The sequence below is a fragment of the Kryptolebias marmoratus genome, linkage group LG4 (assembly GCF_001649575.2).
Source record: "Kryptolebias marmoratus isolate JLee-2015 linkage group LG4, ASM164957v2, whole genome shotgun sequence".
Classification (NCBI taxonomy): Eukaryota; Metazoa; Chordata; class Actinopteri; order Cyprinodontiformes; family Rivulidae; genus Kryptolebias; species Kryptolebias marmoratus.
Window position 1 is genome coordinate 15,004,485 of NC_051433.1, and position 21,227 is coordinate 15,025,711.

At 38.6% G+C, this 21,227-nt stretch overlaps 1 protein-coding gene across 2 annotated transcripts in view; it reads left to right on the forward strand.

Moving 5' to 3' along the window:
* The first annotated feature begins 504 nt into the window (after window positions 1-504).
* The window catches only part of arhgef25b (Rho guanine nucleotide exchange factor (GEF) 25b), a 25,603-nt gene continuing 4,880 nt past the window's right edge, over window positions 505-21,227 (forward strand). The window contains exons 1-9 of one of the 2 annotated variants that reach the window (XM_017415660.3): window positions 505-573; window positions 1,476-1,548; window positions 15,160-15,488; window positions 15,568-15,660; window positions 18,650-18,774; window positions 19,808-19,874; window positions 19,977-20,080; window positions 20,218-20,287; window positions 21,068-21,157. In XM_017415660.3, the coding sequence (XP_017271149.1) occupies window positions 520-573; window positions 1,476-1,548; window positions 15,160-15,488; window positions 15,568-15,660; window positions 18,650-18,774; window positions 19,808-19,874; window positions 19,977-20,080; window positions 20,218-20,287; window positions 21,068-21,157 (1,005 nt within the window). In that variant the 5' untranslated portion in view covers window positions 505-519. Of the gene's footprint in view, window positions 574-1,475; window positions 1,549-6,001; window positions 6,415-15,159; window positions 15,489-15,567; window positions 15,661-18,649; window positions 18,775-19,807; window positions 19,875-19,976; window positions 20,081-20,217; window positions 20,288-21,067; window positions 21,158-21,227 lie in introns of those variants that run through there. The other variant, XM_017415661.3, reaches the window with a different exon arrangement.

Consider the following 21,227-nt stretch of genomic DNA (forward strand, 5'->3'; position numbering starts at 1 on the left):
CTCACACTTGAATGTTTATAATGTGGTCACAGTAAAGTAAAGCAGGTCTCATAAATACTGAAGACAAAAAGCACAAAGAAGGCTTTAACCTGCAAAGCGCCTTGTGTTCTCAGAGGAGAGCCATGAAGGATTTGGATTCCTGTACATTTACACTCCACAGACCGAACAGGCATCTGAGGGGCATGGCTGGACCTGTCATGATGGATCGTCCCCCCCCTTCATCCACAGGGGCCTGAGGAGAGATCCCACCGACTTGTTGTCTTCGTCCAACCAGAGGACGAACGAACAGACCTGCAGGGAATCTTAAATCGTCTTCCCCTACGTCTCAGTCGCAGGTTGGAGGGAGCAGACATTTCTCTGCAGCCTCATTAACTCACCTGCCTTTGACTTAAAAGGCAAAAAAAAAATTAAAAATAAACATGCACGCATATATAAAGGAAGGAAATCTGGCATCAAATTAAAGACCAAGAGATGCAACAATAGACCGAGCTCAGGAGGAACAAGAGAGCGAGAATCAAAATGAAGACTTTGGCAAAAGTTCAGGGGAAGGCTGACGGAGGCAGCGCCGGCAGAGTGAGTGTCTCTGGTCAAAAACTTTAAAAACTTAAAAAATAATCAAAAATCAAGCCTACATATACAGAGTTTATTGGATTTATAAATAAATCCATAAATAAATTTGACATCTAAAGCCAAGAGAATTAATATACTGAATGTTTCAACCATCATTTTCTCAGTTTTGTAGATTTTTTTACTCAAATAATCATTTGAACCCTTTTTTAAAAAGTTAATTTCTCTAATTTTAATCAGTTTAAATATAAAGAAACTATTTTCATCCTTGCTATTTTAAATAAAAGGATCAGAATGTCTCCCATTTCTTTTGAAACTGTTTAATTTAATTTGCTTTAATATGCTTTTGTTCTATCTTTGTTTGTTTTATTCAATGGTGTCTTAATTTGTAATGTTTTTTATTTTATTTTGTGCTTGGATGGAGACTAAAAATTAAAAAAAGCACAAGTTAAAATTAAATAAATAACCTGAATGAACTCATGTTGTGCAATAAGCCCAGGACTAGAAAATCTGAAAAGAAGCAGAAAATTTGACTGTTTTGAAGTTTTATTAGTTTTTATTTAAAAATTGGAACATTTTGACTTATCAATAGATTAAATGTGACGACCAGATTACTTTTTTCCAGTAATTCTTTAGCGTCAGATCTCAGCGGTTTGAGGATTTGATGTTTTGCAGCCTCCTGTTCAGATTTTTGCCCTGAGAGAAATTCCTCAACTGAGATAAAAAAAAAAAACAACAAAAAACAAGGAGTGGAGAAAAAAAGTGAAGCAGACTAACATCTAAATCATTATTTTAAGTCCTGTTTGACACTATGTTCTATCCTGCACGTCTAGAGTAATCTTTTGGGGGGAATTGTTTCTTAGACACAGTTTCTTAACTTCTAAAGTCTTGTTTGTCCTGTGGAAAAGTTTTCAGACGAGAACAATCGGGACGTCACGGCAGAGTTCACCAGGAAGTCCAGCGTGGCTGCAGGATGTAAAGGTAGGACAGAGAGTGTGTTTACTGCGCTGACGTCCTCCGTGCGGTCAGAACAACAGCTTTGTTTACTGCTGTCTGCAGCTCTTATGTCACCCAGAGATGTTATACAGAAGAGCTGAGCTCATGTCATATATTTGTTTAAAAAAGTGCCTTTGTCTTCACACAAAAGCAGGAAAAACACATTTATTTACTCTGTCCTGATGATGAAATATTGACTATTTAAAGGCCTTGTGTTCCTTAAAGGAACACATATCTCCCACCACCTTTCATGCCACAGTTTTAGACTAAGATCCCCATCATATGAAGAGAAGAGATAGAGCTGCAGCTGTTTTGGTCAAACTTTGTAAATTATGTTATGTTTAATCTGGAGTGATCTGTTAGGGCTTGAAGTATGTGTTGGAGGCGACTCTCAGCTACACCAGACTGTTGCTAAATATCTGTAAAATTCACTGAGTCACAGACATTTTTGTGTTTGTTAAGGTCGGCCATCTTGATGCCAAATGGTAATGAGTTGTAGATGTACATACGATACTATGATTACATTTTGAGAGTTTCACTAAAATCTGTCCAGTGGTTCACGCCAATAGGTAATGCCGAAGTTTTTAGCAAAAAAAGTTGCATAATCTGTAGCACGCAAAGTATGTGTCGTGATGATGCTCAGCTTTGACCACACCAATTTTTAGCTCAGTATCTATCAAAATGACTGAGTTATAGATGTTTTTCTATTCGCTTGAGTCACTTAGCTGTGGTGGCCATCTTTAATAGGATTGACTCCAAAAGCTAATCGGTTGCAGATGAACATTATCACCCTTTCCCCTTCGGCGGTGGGGTGTAATTTTGCACGCTCATAGTCCCATGTGGCTATAATAATCCCACGTTGTGGAGAGATGGATGTTGTTTAGCAGGGAAGGGTTTTAAGCGATGAGCTCGGTGGCTATGAAAGAGCATTCTGATGATTTTTATCTGTGTAATCTGTTTTGGGCGGATTGTATATTCATTGTTTTGTTGGTTTTGCTGTTTGCATGTCTGTGTCCGTTTATCAGATGCTTTAGTACAGACAAACTCTTTTATTTCCGTTGTTGTCCATCTTTGTATTCACGTGTTTCTCCATAAATCTGCTCGTCTTTCCCTCCTGGTGGCTGTGAGTTTGAACAGCTGCGCTCAGAAGATCATATTAATACTTAATCTTGGCTTTCAGGTTAAACCTCTCTGCTTCAGTGGGGTATGTGGGACATTCCTGCATGCTGAGCATTGAAAATGCTCCATTGACTGATTTGAAAAGATGCTTTGATTGCCACTAATAAAACCTGTTTGGTAGTTGCTCAAACCCCATCCGAGTGACTGCAGCTGCTTTCCTTGAGCCTCACTGAGAGCGCAACAAATAACCATGCAGCATGACTGCCATCATATTTGTTTTCACTCTTCTGGTTACGAGTCCTTTGGTTCTTTTATTCTCTTTGCCTAAAATACACACGTTTTGAGCTCCTGTTGTGTTTGCACATCTGCATCCGCTTGCATGCGCGTTTCAGTCTTCAGCTCGCCGGCTGGTTGGAGAGGAAAAAAAAAGAGCAGATGGCACACGGCTCATCAGAAAGTTCTCTAAGATGGAGCCAAATGCTGCTGTCTGCCTGCTGCTCTTTATCAGGCAAAATGTCTTTTTTCGTGCCACAACCGTGCTGCTTATTATCGAGCTAATACTTGCCAATGGCATAAAAGAAAAAAGAGCTCTGTGGACATTTAGTTACAAATCAGAATATTTAAAGGCATAAAAAACTACAAACAAAGCCAGACCAGAAAAACAAAAGAAGTCTTACATTTGAGATTAATATGGATCAAATTTCAGAATTCATTAAAACAAGATGCTGTTGTAATGTTTGTTCAACCTGCTGCTAGTGTGTGTGTGCATGTGTGTGTGTACCTGTTTTTTTAGGACTTTTTCTGGTACACGTATCCTAATTATTAGGCCCACTGATCCATTTTTAGGACAAACACCCGGTCCTAATAAAGTGGAAGGCCATTTTTGGATCATGGTTTAGGTTTATGAACTGAGTTTAGGTTAGAGTTAGGAATGTACTGGTAAGGGTTAGTTTTAGGTTAAGTGTCTGGGTTATGCTACAGAAATTATAACTGTGTGTGTGTTTCTCTGTACTGTTCGCAAAATATCTCATGAACCACTGCGTGTATTTTAGTGAACTTTTCAGAAAGTAATTTTTGATGTACAGATGGTCGCCACAGCTAATCAACCTTAGCCTACACCTCAGTGAATTTTACAGACATTGAGCTAAAATTTGACATGGTAGTAGCTGTGAGTCATTTACAAAACAAACTCCAAGTTCTAAAAGATCAGGCAAGATAACACAACACTGCAAATAATGTAATTTTCAAGCTCTGACCAACATAACTATAACAACAAATCTGAATATAAGATGATCTTAGAGTAAAACTTTGGCATTAAAACGTGGCGGATAATATGCATTACTTTAAGGAATGCTAGGCCTTTAATTACTGTCATAAATAAACCAATTTTTTAATTTAAGTTCAGCCTTTTGGTGTCATCTGTCCTTGTGTCAAAAGAAAATGCAGAAAATTCTTTAGATTTTCTTTTTTTTAAAGACATTTAGCCTCTTAACCAATAAGTTTCTTCAGTTTTTATCAGAGCTAGTATTCAAGAGGGTTTTGTTTTCTTGTTTTTTTGCATTTGAGATTGATATGGACCAAATGTCAGGAATCAGAACTCATTAAAACCAAAGGTCCACCCTCAGGCTTACCCTGTTTTCCATTGTTCCTTTCTGCGCTGCAGAACAGAGTGTAAAAATGAAAGCCCCAGACTCATAAAACATCTGCAGAACGGCTCATCATCATCATGCCCTGCAGGACTGGAAGCTCCACAGGAAAAAGATCCAACTGTGGCCCTTCCTGTAAAATAACGTGTCTGAACAGCGTGGCTCAACCTAACTTCCTGTCTGACAGAACTTCCGGGTATTTGTGCTCTGGCACTATCTCCACCATCTCTTCCCTGGAGGAAAGGCAGCTCACAGAAACACAGAAATGACTTTGTAACAGCACTTCACATGAGAGTGTCATATGGGGTGTTAACATTTCACGTGAAACCAAGGTCACAGTGGAAATTCACAGCTTTTTCACAACTGGCACACTAACTCCAAAGAAGTGGCCTAAGTTGAAGTTGGAGGGCAGAGCTGGGAATGGTGAGCTTTTCTTGTGAAACAAGGTCTGAAATCACAGAGATTAGTCATTGAACAGGTTATTGTTAGCTCTGTCAGTAAATAAAATCACATTAAGTGGTATTTTTATTGTAATTAAGCTTACATTTTCACCCTTCACACCACAAACTAAAATGATGTCAAAAATTCTGACTGGTTCCAGTTTTTAAACTTTAGCTCTGCGGGATCTATATTTTTCTGAGATGTGAGTCTGTTTAATCTCAGTGAAATACTTGGATCATTAACCTGTTCTCATCTTTACTTCTTTGCTATTCCCTGTGCTGAAAATTCAAAGAAAACCACAAAATCACAACATAAACTGAGAAGATTTCAGTTAGCTCTCTGATAAAGTACCTCGAAGACAAGAAAACACGGCTACGACCAGTGCATTCCTGCTGAAAATATAAAAAAGATGCACATAAAAGGCAGCAGAAGTTAAAAATAACCTTCATTTTTTATATAAGTTATTTTTCCAGACTCTGCAGTTTAGTTTAAAAAAAAAAAGAAATCCTTGACTGCAGGCAAGCTGTTGGGTGAAGTTTTCATGGGAAAAAAATAGATATTTTTAAAAAACACTTTTCAAAGTGGAGGTTTTTCTTCACTGTAAATAACCACAGGCGTAACTGTGTCACATTCACATCACACGATGAATGATTTGAACAATGTTTGCATAAATCGTTATCAGATTTGACTTGTGCTGGAGGAATAAAATCTGCTTAATCAGCTGCTATTACTGCTGACACCAGCTCCACAGAACCCCAAATCCAAACTAATCTTTTAGGAGGTCCTGCTCCACTGATCATTTTTGCATGTCCAGAGTTAAAGCAGAAGAAAAAGGGCAGTAATAGGAGTCCTAAACCTTTCCAAGATCACCATCAGTTCTTGTGTTTTAGGATGAACTCCCTGACGAATCATCTTCCTCATCCATCAAAGAACCATTGGAGGCATCCTGTAGGTCCTGTCTCAAACCAGTCCCATCAGGACCGAACAGATATTACCAGTAAAATACCACCCACCAGCGTAGAAATGAGAAAACACTGATAGGAAATTCACAGTTACAGAGTTCACATTTTTTGTTAATTTACTGGGAAAGTGTTTGTAATTCCTCCTGGACAGAGAGCACAGTGAGTAATGTAAAAGAGCTGAAAATAGAGGCTGATTTGGCTGAAGAGAGAGAGAAAGAGAGAGGGGAACATAAAAGAGGAGGGGGCTGAAGAGAGAGGGGAGATCGGGAAACAGATGCTGCTGCGGCGGTACAGCATGTTAAATCCTTCTGCTCATCACAGCTCCACTCCTTTCCTGCCCCTCTGTCGATCCCTCGCTTCCTTTTAATCTCGTCCCGGCACTCTGACCACACAGGGCGGCTCGGGAGTCGAGGGCTCTGATTCATTCCTGCCGTCTGGCGTCCTGTCATGGGATAGGGACCCCGTTTTTCACTCAGCAGGCTTCTGCTCAGGTTTGGATTATGACCGGGGAGCTGGCTGCACGCCTCCTCTGGGGACAAGCAAAAGGAGCAGTTTCTGTGCGTGCTGTAGAGTCCACCAGTGGATCACCATGAGGGGGGGTCACCACCAGCGAGGGTGTGGGTGTCAGCACTTGTTCAGAAAAGTTCTCAGCAACTGTGGCTGCTGCTTTGCCCAACGCAGAGGTACGAATTTAAATCTCAGTGTTCACACCTTTATACAGACAATAGAATCAGGTTGACTTAAAGTTTAATTTACTTTCTTTTTCATTCTACACATTAGGCTTTTGTGACTTTCTGAAAATACTTTTAGAGAGAGACTTTTGTACAGGATGCACTCAGATTTCCTAACTTTGGATTGACTGGAAAGGTTGCATTCACTGTCATGAAACACAACTAAACCTCTAAATTAGAAATGTTTTCCAGTTATTCACTGAATCCATTTGTATCTGTTTTCTTTCCTGTCCTTTTCATCGGTGAGATTAATGTCTGCAGCATGAAACAGATGGCACAGTTTAGGTGAAACCTGTCCTTAGGCGCTTCAGCACGACTGAAACTTATTATTATTACGCTCAGTATATGTTTATTCACTCCTGTTACAGGAATAATTTGAGCTATAAAAAAGTATCCTGCAGGTGGAGCTCATTTAAAGGGGGCTCTCCGCTTCTTGTTTTGGGAAACCTTTGGCATCCTTTATAGTGGATTATTACAAAAAAAGACCCAAAAACAGTAAATGAAGAAGAACAGTTTCCATTTATAATTCATAAAAATCTCTCATTTAGGTCATGATTTGGAATTAGTCTTGATTTTTCTTGTGTTTTATTGTGGGTTTAGGAGGTTTTGTTGTTCAGTTGATTTCAGGTTCTTTGCTTATAATCCAAGTCTTAGTTTGGATTTCTGGTTTTGTCGAGATTTTTCTTGGCTTTTATGTTGTATCCCTTTCATGGATTTTAGCTATTATGGTCTAGTTTTTCTGTGTATACCTCACTCCCTGATTCATTAGGTTAAAGGAACTCCTTTTATGTTTTTGAATTAATTTGCTTCCTGTCTTTTGGCACATAGGTTTTTTGTTTCCAATAGGCTCTCCTGTGGCTTACTGTAATTATCCCCTTGGTGTTTTTGCACAACCAAGAGTCATTTGTTCTTAGCCAGATTCTTGTCATTGTCTTTGTTCGTCATGTCCTCTAGTTAGTTATGTCCTGTTTTAGTTATGTCAGCTTTCCTGTTTTTGCAGTGCTTGATTTGTTTTTCTGTAATAAAAGGATCTTTGGTTTTCGCTGCCTGCCTGCTTACTAGTCTGCATGTGGGTCCTTCATAATGACATGTAAGTCTGCTCCATTTCTTTACTTTTAGCCATTCAGAATCACTCTTACTTAATGTTTTTTAGGCTTTATAGGATCCTTTGTTCACTTAAGTTGTTTGTTCTGCTGCAACCCCTGATTTCTGGTTTAGTTATAAAGTTTTTGTTGGTTATTGAGCCTGCATTTGGGGCCTTCACACCCACGACACTGCAGGTCTTAATGCTCTATTCCAGTTTTTGTTACAATTTTTCTTTGCATGGTTTCTCACATTATAATTTCAATGCAACCGCCATCAGACTCCAGCGTTACCAGTCTACTGAATCGATCTGCATGCGCAGAAGAAGATGTGAAATCACACGCATTGCGCTGCAATTCTAGAAGTCAGTATGGATGCAAAACATGTCAGCGTGTGTGCATCAGGTCTGACGTTGCCATGCAATCTAAGCAGATATCATTATTGTCTGCCATGTTTCATCCAGTGTTTACATTTGACCCTGCTGCTTCCTGCCTACTCAGAAATGCAATGTCTGTCACTCTTCAGTGAGGTAAAAATAGGATGAAATGTGACATGACCGCTTTGAAAAAAATCCAATATGTGTCTGATTTAGTACTGCAAATGAAAGTGACCTGGGTCTGATTTGAAATAGTTGGATTTATGATGGTCATAAAGCAAATCTAACGTTGCTCTATGTGAGCAAAAAAGTCAGAGCTGAGCTACTTGTGCCTGCAGAGTGAACGTAGCTGTAGTGTTTGAATAATATCTGACATTTAGTCTGGAAACAAGCAGTTTTTGTTGTTCTGCCGTCATACTAAAGCAAATTAAAGTTAGGGTCCATCCACACTGGAACCATTTTGGTCAATCTGGAATTTTTTTTTTCTTGTTCACATGAAAACAGCATTTTGGAAGCCACCAAAATGGTTCCTTTTAAAAGATGTGTTACAGAGTGAAAAAATCTTGAAAACTCCAGTCCTGCGTTTTTGTGTAGACAATCAAAACACAACTTTTGGAAAACAGTGATGTCGTAGCTCCACCTATATGTTCTGATGGCGTCCTCCTCCTCTTCTTTTTCTTGTGTTTACGTTTTGCACCGAGCGTGTAAAGCTTTTAGTTGTGCCTCTTTTCCAGACGTGGGTGTGTTTTCATGGCAGCGTTAGAGCGCCACATACAGGCCTGGGATAGTTACTACAGTGTTTTGGGTCATTTCTGTTTCCGTGTGGATAAAGAGGTTTCTTGAAACAGAGCTGTGTTTATGACAATGTTTTTAGAAATTACAAAAACAGAGAATGATTTGGAAAACTTTGTCCTTGTGGATAAGGCCTTAGTTGTATCATAAATGTGAGATGAACTCCAGATTTTGAGTTTTTCCTTGAAAATGTTCAAATTCAATTCCAATGTTGTTTGGAATTTAAACTCCCAAAGTACGTTGAATCCTCATTTCTTACATTTATTTAGTCAAATTTGCCAAACAATAATTAAAAATTAACGATTATATATTTTAAGAATTATTTTCTGACAATAACTGTCTGAACTGGAACCAAAATCATCAAATGGTGAATTTTTTCATTTTATGATGTTTTTATAGGGAGTATTAAAGCAGTCCCAGCTGTTTGTGATTTATTTATTTATTTTTTGCCTTTAGTTTTGTCTTAAGCAAGCGAAATCCTCCTTGATGTGGTTGGGATCAAGTGATTCACTCATCCATCCCAGAATATTCCTCTTTTTTACCTTCTTGTTTTCAGGTCATTGTCCGTTTGCACTCTCAGGCAGAATTGAACCATTTTCATTGTATTTGTTTGAACCTAATAAGACAGAGTGTCCCTTTCCAGCCAGTTGTTCCTGTCTGTGTCTCTTCATCCCGCTTCCTCCATGTGTTTTACAGATGCTGCTGAGTGCTTCACATCTCCAAACTTTTGTTTTCCCCCGTCACTCCGGTTCAGGTTAAACTGAGTTTAATGTGTCCCAAAATTACAATGTCTCAACTCTGGCTTTTGATTTGAACCGTGTTCCTTTTTTTTTTTGGAGGCTTATAGATGCTCTGCAGCATTTAGTGAGTCCTTTGTTTTGGCGTTTGGGAAACCTTCTCTGCGTTGCATTATGACACACCTGAAGAGTGATATTTAGGATGTTGTGAAGTGGTTTATTTCATTCAGACTGAGAGCTCTGCTGAGTCACAGCAACAACTTTCAATTTTCATAAAACATTTTAGCTGCTTAAAGGAAATAAGCTTCTGAGTCATTTTAGTTACTTATTCACCAACTATGGAAACCCATTTATGTCACCTTGATTTTAACAAATCTAAGTCATAATTATGAGATATTATCTCAAAATATGACTGCTCATCTCATAAAACATGATACTATCTCATAATTATGAGCTGTTAAGTGATAATTTTGGGATAGTATCTGATAATCATGACTTAGAGGATTTTTTTTTTCCGTCAGGGTGACAGAAATGGGCTTCCATGCATATCCTTCACTTCTATTTCACGTCTGTGTGATGTTGCTCAATGATAGTGAGGTTTTAATCTTTAATCCTCAATCAAAGATCAGACCATTGATGAAAAACAAGCTGCATTTTCTTTAAACATTCAACACACAGCTAAGCTTTTCAGACCAAACTTTCACAGATCATAAAAGCCGTGTTCTGATGTGACAGTAAAATCTGCCGGATAGTCAACAGCAGAAAAGAAAAGGTTATTTAGTTTTAGGAGGCAACCACACTTCTGTTAACATTTTCTAATTCAGTCAGAGACAGAGTGACTACAGTTTTAAACTGATGTCTTAAACTAAAGACCCTTCTTTTAGTTTGAAGTTTGTTGGGCTGCACAACATAGACAAAGATTTCTCAAATGAAGCCTTCTGATCTGTAGATGCTGAAGACCTGAAGACAAATTTAAGACATTCATAGGGACAACTGATGGCTTTATTCTCAGTCTGTCTTTAGATTAATATAAATAAGGAACAGCTAGAGCAGACAGTCACATCTGGATTACAGTGTGTCCAAGTATGTCTCTGATCCCTGAATCATGGAAACACAGAAGTCTGTGAATCACCTTCTTGAGATGAAGGTTTATGGATGTTTATGTTATAAAACTTTTGACACCAGCTTTTAAGGCCACAGTTATAGCTTTTTCTCTTTTTCTTTTGCTATTTTAACTAATATCTTCTTGGCTGAGTTTCTGAGGTCTGACGTATGTAGAAAGTGAATTCCCATGCTGCTTCAGAGGGCAGCTATAAACACACACACACACACACACACACCCAGACAGCACGTTGTCCTCCCGCTCCGACCTTAAAATCCTCTGTTGTTCCAGTTGTTCAGGGAGAGATTACAGAGCATCATCCCTCTGAGCCGGGCCGCTGCGACAAACCCTGAGAGCAGACATGTGAAATGTGAAAATGAAAGCCGTCCTGTGACGACATGTCCCGCTTTCTCACTTCTGTCCACTAACCCTAACAGAAGAACTTAGGCGATGTTTATGCGTAATGTATAATGTGTAATGTTGTTTTCTATCCATTCGCCACTGATTAACCACTGAATGTGTATTATTCATCTGTGGATATCTGTTTAAAAGTCTGTCACAATGATCACAAAACTTTATGAAATCAACATTTCTTTGACCCATCTTCACCAAAGTGTTCAGACAGTCGCCCACTTGTCAGCTTAGAGATCCTGTTTTTGTTGAAGGTGATGATGGGTTTCGCTAAAATATTTTTATGCTGAATCACGTTATTAGCCTTGCAAGCTGAAGTTTTAATCAAAGAGTATACTGGAGTATAAGTTAGAGATCAGGCCACACCAAACTTTAGCTCAACGTCTGCACAATTATTACTTTTTGAGAGTTTCATTAAATGCCGTCCACCGGTTTTCTGAGTTATTTTGCCAACTTTACAGACAAACAAACACACAGATGCAGGCAGAAACATTATCGCCTTTGGCAGCAGAGCAGGGAGAGGTGGAAGAGCCTTTCAGCACCTTACAGCTTTTTCTGGAATGACTTCAACTTTGAATAAACCCCACATCAGCATTAACGCTTCATGTAATAAATCCTTCTGCTGATTTAGAAATAATGTGTGATGATTTCATCCATCATCACTCACACATTACTACGGCCTGATGATAATCAACTCTCTTATGTAACCCAACTGCAGGCCTGGGATCAAGTGCTAAATTTAATCATTTTAAGAGCTGATTTATCAACTCTGATCTCAGTTTGGAGAAACAAGAGTTTATTTCTCACCTCAACAACACTTCCAAAACGAGAAGTTCATGGATCAAAAGATGCTCCAAAATAAAAATCCTTTCACAGTGAATTATTACCTCAGCTTGATAAGAATCTGACAGATTTAGTTTTCCTGTTGGACAGAAATCAGCAGCTTTGTGTTCGGAGCTTTATCTATAAACTTGAACTGCAAAGTGAGCTTCCAGCTAAACAGTGAAACAAAGATTCTTTCATGTAAAAGCACCTTTAATGTGAGACATTTTCTCACCGCGATTCTGAGAGGATCTGAACCAGAAAAATCAAAGTATATCGTTTTAACAGACAGAAGCAGGCGTTCATTTTCTCACTCGTGTGTCTGAGACAAGCTCACCAAGGGGGATGGTGCTTTTTATTGTGCAGACAATGTGAGGAAGCAATTAGATAAACTGGAAAAACACCAAAATACCAAACAAAGTCATATGATTTTCCTTTACCTGACTGTCTGTCTCATGATTTTTACTGTTCAAAAGCTACTGACGTCGTAGAGCAAATGAAACCCCTTCGATTTTGTGCAGCACAGAAATGGACATTTAAATCAGACATGAAATGATGCCAGAATATGTTCTTTGTTAAGAAATTTAAATGCTGAGCCTTCATGAAAAGCTTACACAAAATAACTAGGAAAAAAAGAGGTTATTCTCAGCTGGCTGTCCGTGACACACACACTTCCCGTGGACGCTGCCTGTCCTCCAGGTGGTGGTCCGGCTGCTGCTTCTTGGAAAAATAATGCATCATGTAACTTGTTTCAAACAATCATAACAAGCTGAGTCACTCTTCTCAGCAGTGATTATCTCTGAGAGCTGATTTAGAGAAAAGCTCGAAGTAACTCGAGATGAAAACAGTGCAGTAAAGCGGAGGCACACGTGTCGTTTCAGCAGAGAAAGAAGCTCCCATGTTTGACCTGAGCTTTACTGGGAAAAAAAAAGAGAGAAAGTGTGCGTCTCTTTTTAATATCCTGACACGTCACATAAAGCAAGGCTGTTTTTGTTCTTTTTTAAATTGATCAAACCCTTACTTATTCATGAAGTCCCAAGAAATATTTGATAACTGGACATAATGTGGGCTGGCAGGCTGCTTTATGCTGCGTGTATTTTTAGCTGTTCTGTTAACGTGGATCAAGGGATGACAATCTGTATGGATATTTCTCTGACTGTTCCCCAAATTAAAATGTGTTTTTTTGTTTTTATTTCAGATAGTGTGTTCAGAAATTACAGTTTGACATTTATAATCATGGTTATGAGGTTTTATCCTGCACAGTATTAATAAAAAAGGTTGTGTGAGAAATACTCAAATGCAAACGAGTGGACAAAGTACTGATGCTTAACCTAATTAAATTAAAGTGTTAAAAAAGAGGCTTTCAGTCAATACAGATATTCAGATATTTACTGTAAGTGCAATAAATCAGCAGCACTACTTGCTCTACTAATGTTTTTGAAAGTAGAAAGGGTGGACGTGTTTCTCACATGGCATCTAGATGCATTTCTGATGATTAATGACATTTGAAGTCATCTTTAAAGACCTGCTGAGAACCTGTTGTTTTATGACGTTCTGATATTTAAATCCTTCTGCAACATGAGTCGATGCTCTGTGGAAGGAGGGAGACTGAGGAGGCTTTAAGTTTTCAGTGAACATTGATGTTGAGACTTCTCTCTTCTTCTTGTACAGTTTGTTTTCTCTGCTCTGTGATCTTTGAAAAGGATTTATTTTATTAAAATTTCTACTTCTTAAGTTTTCATTGAGACCCGGGTGTCTCTAATGTGGGTCGCTCCTCTTGTTGGAGTTTTGTTTTTTAGGGCAGAGGTCAGGCTGGGCGTCCTGTTGAGCCATCTTGTCTAACACTGCTGTCCTCCACAGCTATAGATGCAGATTAAATCTGGTGATACACTGGGGTCATTTCCCAGGGGTTGATTGTAAATAAACAGATGTCATTGGTCTGTAAAATGTACAGGATGGAATCACGTGTGATTTTAAGAACTTTCAAGGACTAAATGACCTAAAAAAAATGATTGTTAGAGGAGAGAGTGTTGTCTACATACCTGAGTGACCCGACAGAGTTTAAAATAATTCAGCTTTGCCAAGTCTTTAACTTGGCAGAGTTGTTTAAATAGAGGTGGCTTAGCACTAAATGATAGAAGCATTATCAGAATCAGAATTAATGAGGACATTAAAAATGGTGATTTCAACACGTTAAGTGTTGCTTAAAGTGCTGAAAGAAAAGAGCTTCAGATAGAACTGAGGAAGGTTTGCTCATAGTCATATCAGGACAAGTGAAAATACAGGTTTTGTTGTTTTTGTAAAGGAAAATTGGATCTATTGAATTAACTAAAACAATGAAATGGAAAGAGACCTTCAGTATTTTATCGGTAGTGTTGTGTCTTCAATATTCACTGCATTAAACAGTTATTCAAACGGCTGACCCAGTTCTCTTCTTTAAAGCTTCTCATTATGATTACAGCTTACATAAAGCAGAGTGGTGACCTCTGAAGAGTAAAAAAAAATTAAAAAATGTTGCTCGTGAAAGATTTCACTTCGTTGCAATCAACTAAAGGAAAGCCTATCGCCCGCTGCTTTTCATGCCAGAGATTTAGACTCAGATCTATGATGAGAAGAGATGGAGTCGCAGCCATTTTGGTCAAACCTTGTAAATAATGATGTTTTGCACAATCTAATGTGACATCTTATGAGATGTAATGGCTCTCAGAGAACATATTGAGGATGACTCTCAGCTACTTCTGCTCCAAATTTTAGTTTAGTATCTGTAAAACTGATATATATATATATATATATATATATATATATATATATATATATATATATATATATAACCATTTTTGTTTTGCTTAAAATGTCTAATGATGATTAACTGTGGTGGCATTTTGAATTGGCTGAACTTCAAAACTTAATCAGCTGTTCAAGTCAATTTTCTGTTCAGGTCTTTGCTTTTTTATCTTAAAGTCATGAGTTTCAGATATTGTTCATCCACTGTAGCTCTGACACTTCTTCTTTTGTCCTCCTCTGCACAATACGTTGTCCTGGTCAGGTACATGGTGGTCTTTAAATCTTTGTTTTTTGTTATATTTTGCCTAAACTCTCTTTAACGATGCAGCACACATTTTGACAGACAGCTGCAGAAAGTTCTTTGTTGAATTTTATTCTTTTCTTGTGAGAACAGACCTGAGTTTCTGTGTTTCTGATGCAGGATGAGGCCATAAAGTTACTCCAGTGACTGAAGTTAGAGTTTGGGCCCAGAACAGGAAACTGAACCTCAGTTTTCTGCAACATTTGACCTTAAAGAATGTTCTCCACAGTTAGCTGCTGTACTTATACCTTTCGTTTCCTCCCTGCCTCCCCGGTTCTCCCCCCTGCAGCTGAGTCGTACTCCGTGGCGGGCAGTGAAGGCAGCATTGCCCCATCTGTGGGATCTGCCGCCCACCAGGCCTCAGGCAGCACCAGCCCCTGCTCACATTCCTCATCAGGAGGATCCCGGCACCCTGTCAGCGCCCTGAAGAAATGGCTCACCAATCCCGTCCGGAAGCTGAGCTCTGATCCCAGAAGTGGAGCAGGGAAAGCCGAGAAGCAGATGTTCCGACCAGATGGAAAGGACCAGTCATCGACTCTCTCCCACAGCGAGACTCAGCAAAGTTCTGTGGAAATGAACAAAAATCACATCATCCTGTCTTCTGATCACGATGTCACGGTGAGCCTTTACGGCCCGTACAAAGAGACACTTTACACTGTGTGTGCACTTGACGTTAATGGTGTTTGTTTGTGGACAGGAGAGGAAAAGTCACACAGATCCTCCTCCTTCACTGCCTTCCCAGCAGAGCGCTTCATGTGACCTCCTGCGAAGCAGAGAATCACAGAGTCTGGTACTGTCGCACTCTGTTTTACTCTTTTCTTTTTGTTTGCCAACATAAACAGCATCAGGATGCACATTTCAGAGCCTCTCTCTGTCTCAGTCAACAAATACAAAAGAAAATAAATTCTAAACACTCTATTACCGCAGGGTAACAGCCTCAGTGAAAAGTTTTAAAACTCATCTAAAGCTATTTCAGGGCAAAAGAGAAAAAAAAACAGTGATTAAAAAAAATAAATCATAAATAGCCTTTATGTTATAATCTTGCAGACATGCACAAAAACAGAACAACCCTATAAGACAAAGCTAGTATAGTTGAATATTTATGAGAAATAAGAATATTTGAATTTTTGCTGTCAGTGTGACCTCTTTAATTAACTGCAAATAAACATTTATTTGGTACCAAAATATTCCTCGCTTAAGGTTATTTTAAATAGCAATAGTGAAATTAGATGGATACATTTGCTTTGTTTATCTAAAAAAAAAAAAAAAAAAAAATATATATATATATATATATATATATATATATATATATATATATATATATATATAATAGCTTTCTCATTATAAAACTAATCAGTAATGCACAATTCAAAGCTAATAATAAATAACTCATTTCCACAATTACACCTTTAACCTGAGAACTACCAGCTTATTTCAGCTGCATTAACATATAAAATATATTTTTTTTAAAGCATCGTCGTGGTGACCAACAGGAACTCTTTCCTGCGTGTTTTATGTGCACGCTCGCTCAAACACACTTTTTTCTGTGACTCTCCGCTGCACCGCGCTGACTCTTAAAAGGAGAAGGATCACTCATGAGGGTGTCTGTAGATCACATCTGGAAATGATCAGCTCGGTGAGCAGTCTGAGACGGGGTCAGGTTCGGGGGAGGAAGGGGGGGAGCGTTTAAAAGTCGAAGAAAGGGCCCTGAAGGCAAGGTGAGAAACAGACTCACCTTGGATGTTAGGCAGGGTCGAGTTTCATGACCTTTACAGAAATAATTAAAGGACTAACGTTCCTTGAAGGAGGGCGAATAATCTGCTGCCTTTTAGGCCAGAGTTTGAAACTAAAATATCAGCTTTTCTTGAAAAATGATGGAGGTTTAAGCTTTTTGGTCAAATTTTGAAAATATTGCTGTGCACGTGATATTGCAAGATCTAGCACGATCTATTAGCACTCAATATATGCATTGGGGATAACTCTCAGCTACCACTACACCAAATTTTAGCTCAATCTCTAAAGCAATTGACTGAATATAGTCTTTTTTGTGTTTGCTAAGGTCAATTAACCACAGAATCCATCTTGATTCATGTAAATGTCTATCCAATAATAACTTTTTGAGAGTTTTAATAAAACTTGTTCACTGGTTAATGAGATGTTTTGCTGACATGACAGATAAACACACACTCAGACATTATCGCCTGCCTTTTATGGGGACGTGCAATAGGAATAGGAGTTTTTAAAAAGTTAAAGTCATTCTTAACCTATAAAGTGCAACCTTTTATTTGAGAAATGACTAGGCTCATTTTCAGTCCAAATGATCTTTTAGGACCAAATCCTTCCACAGCAGCTTTACCCTGCCTGCGTCCTCCTGTGTTTTTAAAGCAACACCTCAGTTTTTATGCAGATATGTTATTTTTGTCCTCTTGCTGAGCGTCAGCCATGAATATTCCTAACATTCTCACGTCTGTGATGTAAATATAAATGTACGGCCAGCAGCCTGTTTGCTCGAAACGACACCAGAAACAGGAGACGCAGATGTGGTTCTGTCCAAAGATAACAAACCCTTCCAGCAACATGTCTACAGCTCAGTAATTAAATCATTGTGTGCCTATTTTCATCTTTTCAAATACAGCGAAAATTAAGATTTTTTTGTAAAGAACTAGTCTTTCATAAGACTTTTTGTAAAGTGATAGAATATTATTGGTAATGTATTCTGTGTAAGTTGCTGATTTGTGCAAAATAAATGGCTAATTATGTCTTCCTGTTAAGATTTACATGAAAAACTGGAGTAACAAGGCTTCAGCTTGCTGCTCAGACATCAGTGGTTTTCATCTCACAGAACAAGGAAAAACAAAAGCAGTAAACACGGTTTGCAAAATGTTTTCCCCTGAGTTTCCTTTGGATGTTGAGAAATTACTGTAAAAAGGAAAACTACATTTTTTTGTTTTAGTGTAGCAAACATCTAAGGTTTCTTAAATTCTTACAGATGCTACGCAGTGAATGAAAGGCAGAGATTGAATCGAAGATTGAATCCACCTCGGATTGTTTTTGCAGGCAGGACGCCTGGTGGGTTTAGGATGTAAACAGAAAGAATGAAAGAACAAAAAGAGGACTGACTCTGAAAAACACTAAAAAACAAAACAAAAAAAAACCCCCAACTCAAAACACAATGTTGACCCACTGATTCTACAGGAGGATTAGAGATCTGGTGCATAAAGAGCAGAGGACAAAATGTGTTGAGACTAAAGTATGTCAAGAGGATTACAGTCAATTTCACATTAGATTGTTGTGCTTTTAGGTGAGCAGTGGTATTCATTATATAAGCGCTCTCCGTGCCCGGGTCAGTTATCCTGATATCTGTTATATGACCTGACAAACTGTACAGCTGTCTCATCTGCAGTGCTCAAACAAGTGCTCTCTACTTCTTCCTTAAATAAAACTATCATTCCTTGAAGGAGTGCGTTTCGTCCAACACTTTCCATGCCAACGCTTTAAACAAGGATTTTGTCTGGTCTGTTATGGCTCAGAGTACCATCAGAACAGATTTTAGCTCAAAATTCGGAAAATTGTCATAACCATATTTCTGCTTGCTTATGTCCATTAGCTGCGGCTTTCACTGTAGTGGGTGATAATTAAATATAAACACTTGAACATTCCCAAAAAATGTTGTTAATGTTACCTCCTGCCCCACACAGAGCGTGACAGTCCTCTGATTCATTTCCCATCACGTGTTAGTGATGTTGGCCTAAGCCTGGACTGCACTGTTTGTGTTTCAGAGTCAGACATCTACTGTCAGCATGCCCGGTGAGGAGAAGTGTACGGCGGCCCAGGACTCCAGCAGTCGAATCTCTGCTGCTGTGGAGGCAGAGGAAGAAAGGAACATGGCCTTGGAGAAGAGTTTGTGAGTACGGAGCTCCGCATGAAAGGAAAACATGCAGCAGAAAGGCCACTGAACCTGTAAACGAGCACTTTACTGAATCAGGAGGCAGACAGCTTCTCAAGCTTAATTTAAACTCCACGTGAGGCTAGAAAAAAATGTATTTTCTGCAAAAATACAGTCTGCATGTGAAAGCTCAATGAGTTTGCTACAATTTGCTGAAAAAGCTGAAACTGAGTTGGTAAAGTTAAAAGTAGCAGAACACTAAAAAGGAGCCAAATTCTAGCTAAAAGCTAAAAGAAGTGCAATGTAGCTAAGAACTAAGTGCAGTAAAGAGCCAGTTAAAAGTAACAAAACACTAGCTAAAAGCTTAAAGTAGCAAAGCAGTAGATAGAAGCTAAATGTAGTAAAACTACTAAAAGTAGCTAAATGCTGTCTGAAAGTAGCTGAATAGTATCTAAAAGCAGCGAAAGGTTAGTTTAAAGTAGCAAAAAGTAACAAAAGTCTAGTTGAAGGCAGCCGAAGAGTAGCTAAAAGCTAAAAGTAACAAAACGCTAAAACCTAAAAGTAGCATTATAAGACAAAAACAGAGGAAGTAGGCCATGCTGAAGCAAATTTTTAAAGAGTATATTTTAAAGAGAATTAAAGAGATCTCAATGTATTTCTGTGGGGAAAATATTTGTAAATAAAGTGAAAGAAGTGAAAGAAGTATAAAAGTTACAAAAGTCTTTGCAACCATCTCCTGAATGAGCACAAAGTTATCAGAAGTAGTTAGACTGCAAAAAGAACAATGTGTCAAATAAAATACAATACAGGAAAACAACAGCGTAAATTAGCATTCACACAGTAAGGTCTTCTAAATACTGTCATTAGAAATCACTAATTAAATCACAACTTTAGTAAATGTATTCCCACATCTGGGACATCTGGCTGTATATCTACCAAGACGAGAGACACATTCATCAAACCACCACAATTCAGATGCAGTTTTATTTTAACAAAAGTAAAAATAAGTTCTGGAAAAACCTGACTGTCTTGTTTCGTAATTCCTTCTCAGATATGTTCTGGCAGAGCTGATAGAGACAGAGCAGCTGTATGTCGAGGATCTCGGACTCATAGTTCAGGTACGTTTCTCTACAAATGATCCACTTCAGTGAGGAGGCTGAAGGAAACTATCACATTTAGAAGTTCATTGGCTGATCGGTGATGTGTTTTTGTTTGTAAAGGGCTACATGACCACGATGACTAACCAGGGAGTTCCAGAGGACATGAGAGGGAAGGACAGGATTGTGTTTGGAAACATCCACCAGATCTACGACTGGCACAAAGAGTGAGCGCCGAGTTCCCGTGATTCTGGGTGTTTCAGGAGCCGATGGCGTCCCTGATGGTTCAGCATGTGTTGTGTTTGTTTCTCATCTGTGTGAGTGTTTGACTGCTCCTGTCTGACCTCTGCTTTGTGCCACGCAGTTATTTTCTGGGAGAGCTGGAGAAGTGTGTGAACGATCCAGACAGCCTGGCTCAGCTCTTCATCAAACACGTGAGTCCTTTATGAGGAGCTTAACCTTCGCCTTGCTGCAGGTTCTCCGTCTGAATGGAGGTTTGTTCAGCCACCTCAGCCCCAGCCGGTGCTGCAAAGCTTTGGCCTGCTGCTGTGCAGATGTGTTTTCTTTTTGTGATCAGTTTTCTGGAGGAGCAGCTGTAGAATAAACAGATCCTGTAATCACTCTGGTTTAAAAAAAAGCCTGCAATCAGAGTTAAGGACAATCCACAGAGACTGAACTTTGTGTGGAAATAAACTCGATTAGACTCTCAGAACTCCTTGGAGTTTTCCTCATTTTGCTGTTGCACTCTAAACTTGTGGGAAATGACTTTAAGTCCTTTATGGAGTCGCTAATTAAATGTTGTGAAGCATCAAAAGACAGCATAAAGTGGGGCGGATAAAGTTTATTGGCACTAAACTACAGAGTAAGTGAGTTTATGTTAATGCAGTACAAAAAGAAAAACAGACTATGCAAGAAAAAGAAGTGATTCAGTGCAGTAATCATCCTCTTTATCCCACTTTTATCGGCATGCATGGCTAATTAAGCCACAGCTAATTAAACCTTTTTTTTCTCAGCTTCTGAAACGCTTTAATTAAGCCAATTTCCTCAACTGGTGATAAAAAACTTGGGTGGGAAACAAGGGCACAAAATTGAGAGGAAACATGGATCCCCTTCTGTCTTTTTCACACATACACACACTCACACACACACTCGTACACACTCACACAAGAACACAATTTAGAAGATTTTGATCTTTATCTCCATTATACTTGCAGGAGCGACGTCTTCACATGTACGTAGTTTACTGCCAGAACAAGCCCAAGTCCGAACACATCGTCTCTGAGTACATTGAGACCTACTTTGAGGTTAGTCTAAATATATATATATATATATATATATATATATATATATATATATATATATATATATATATAT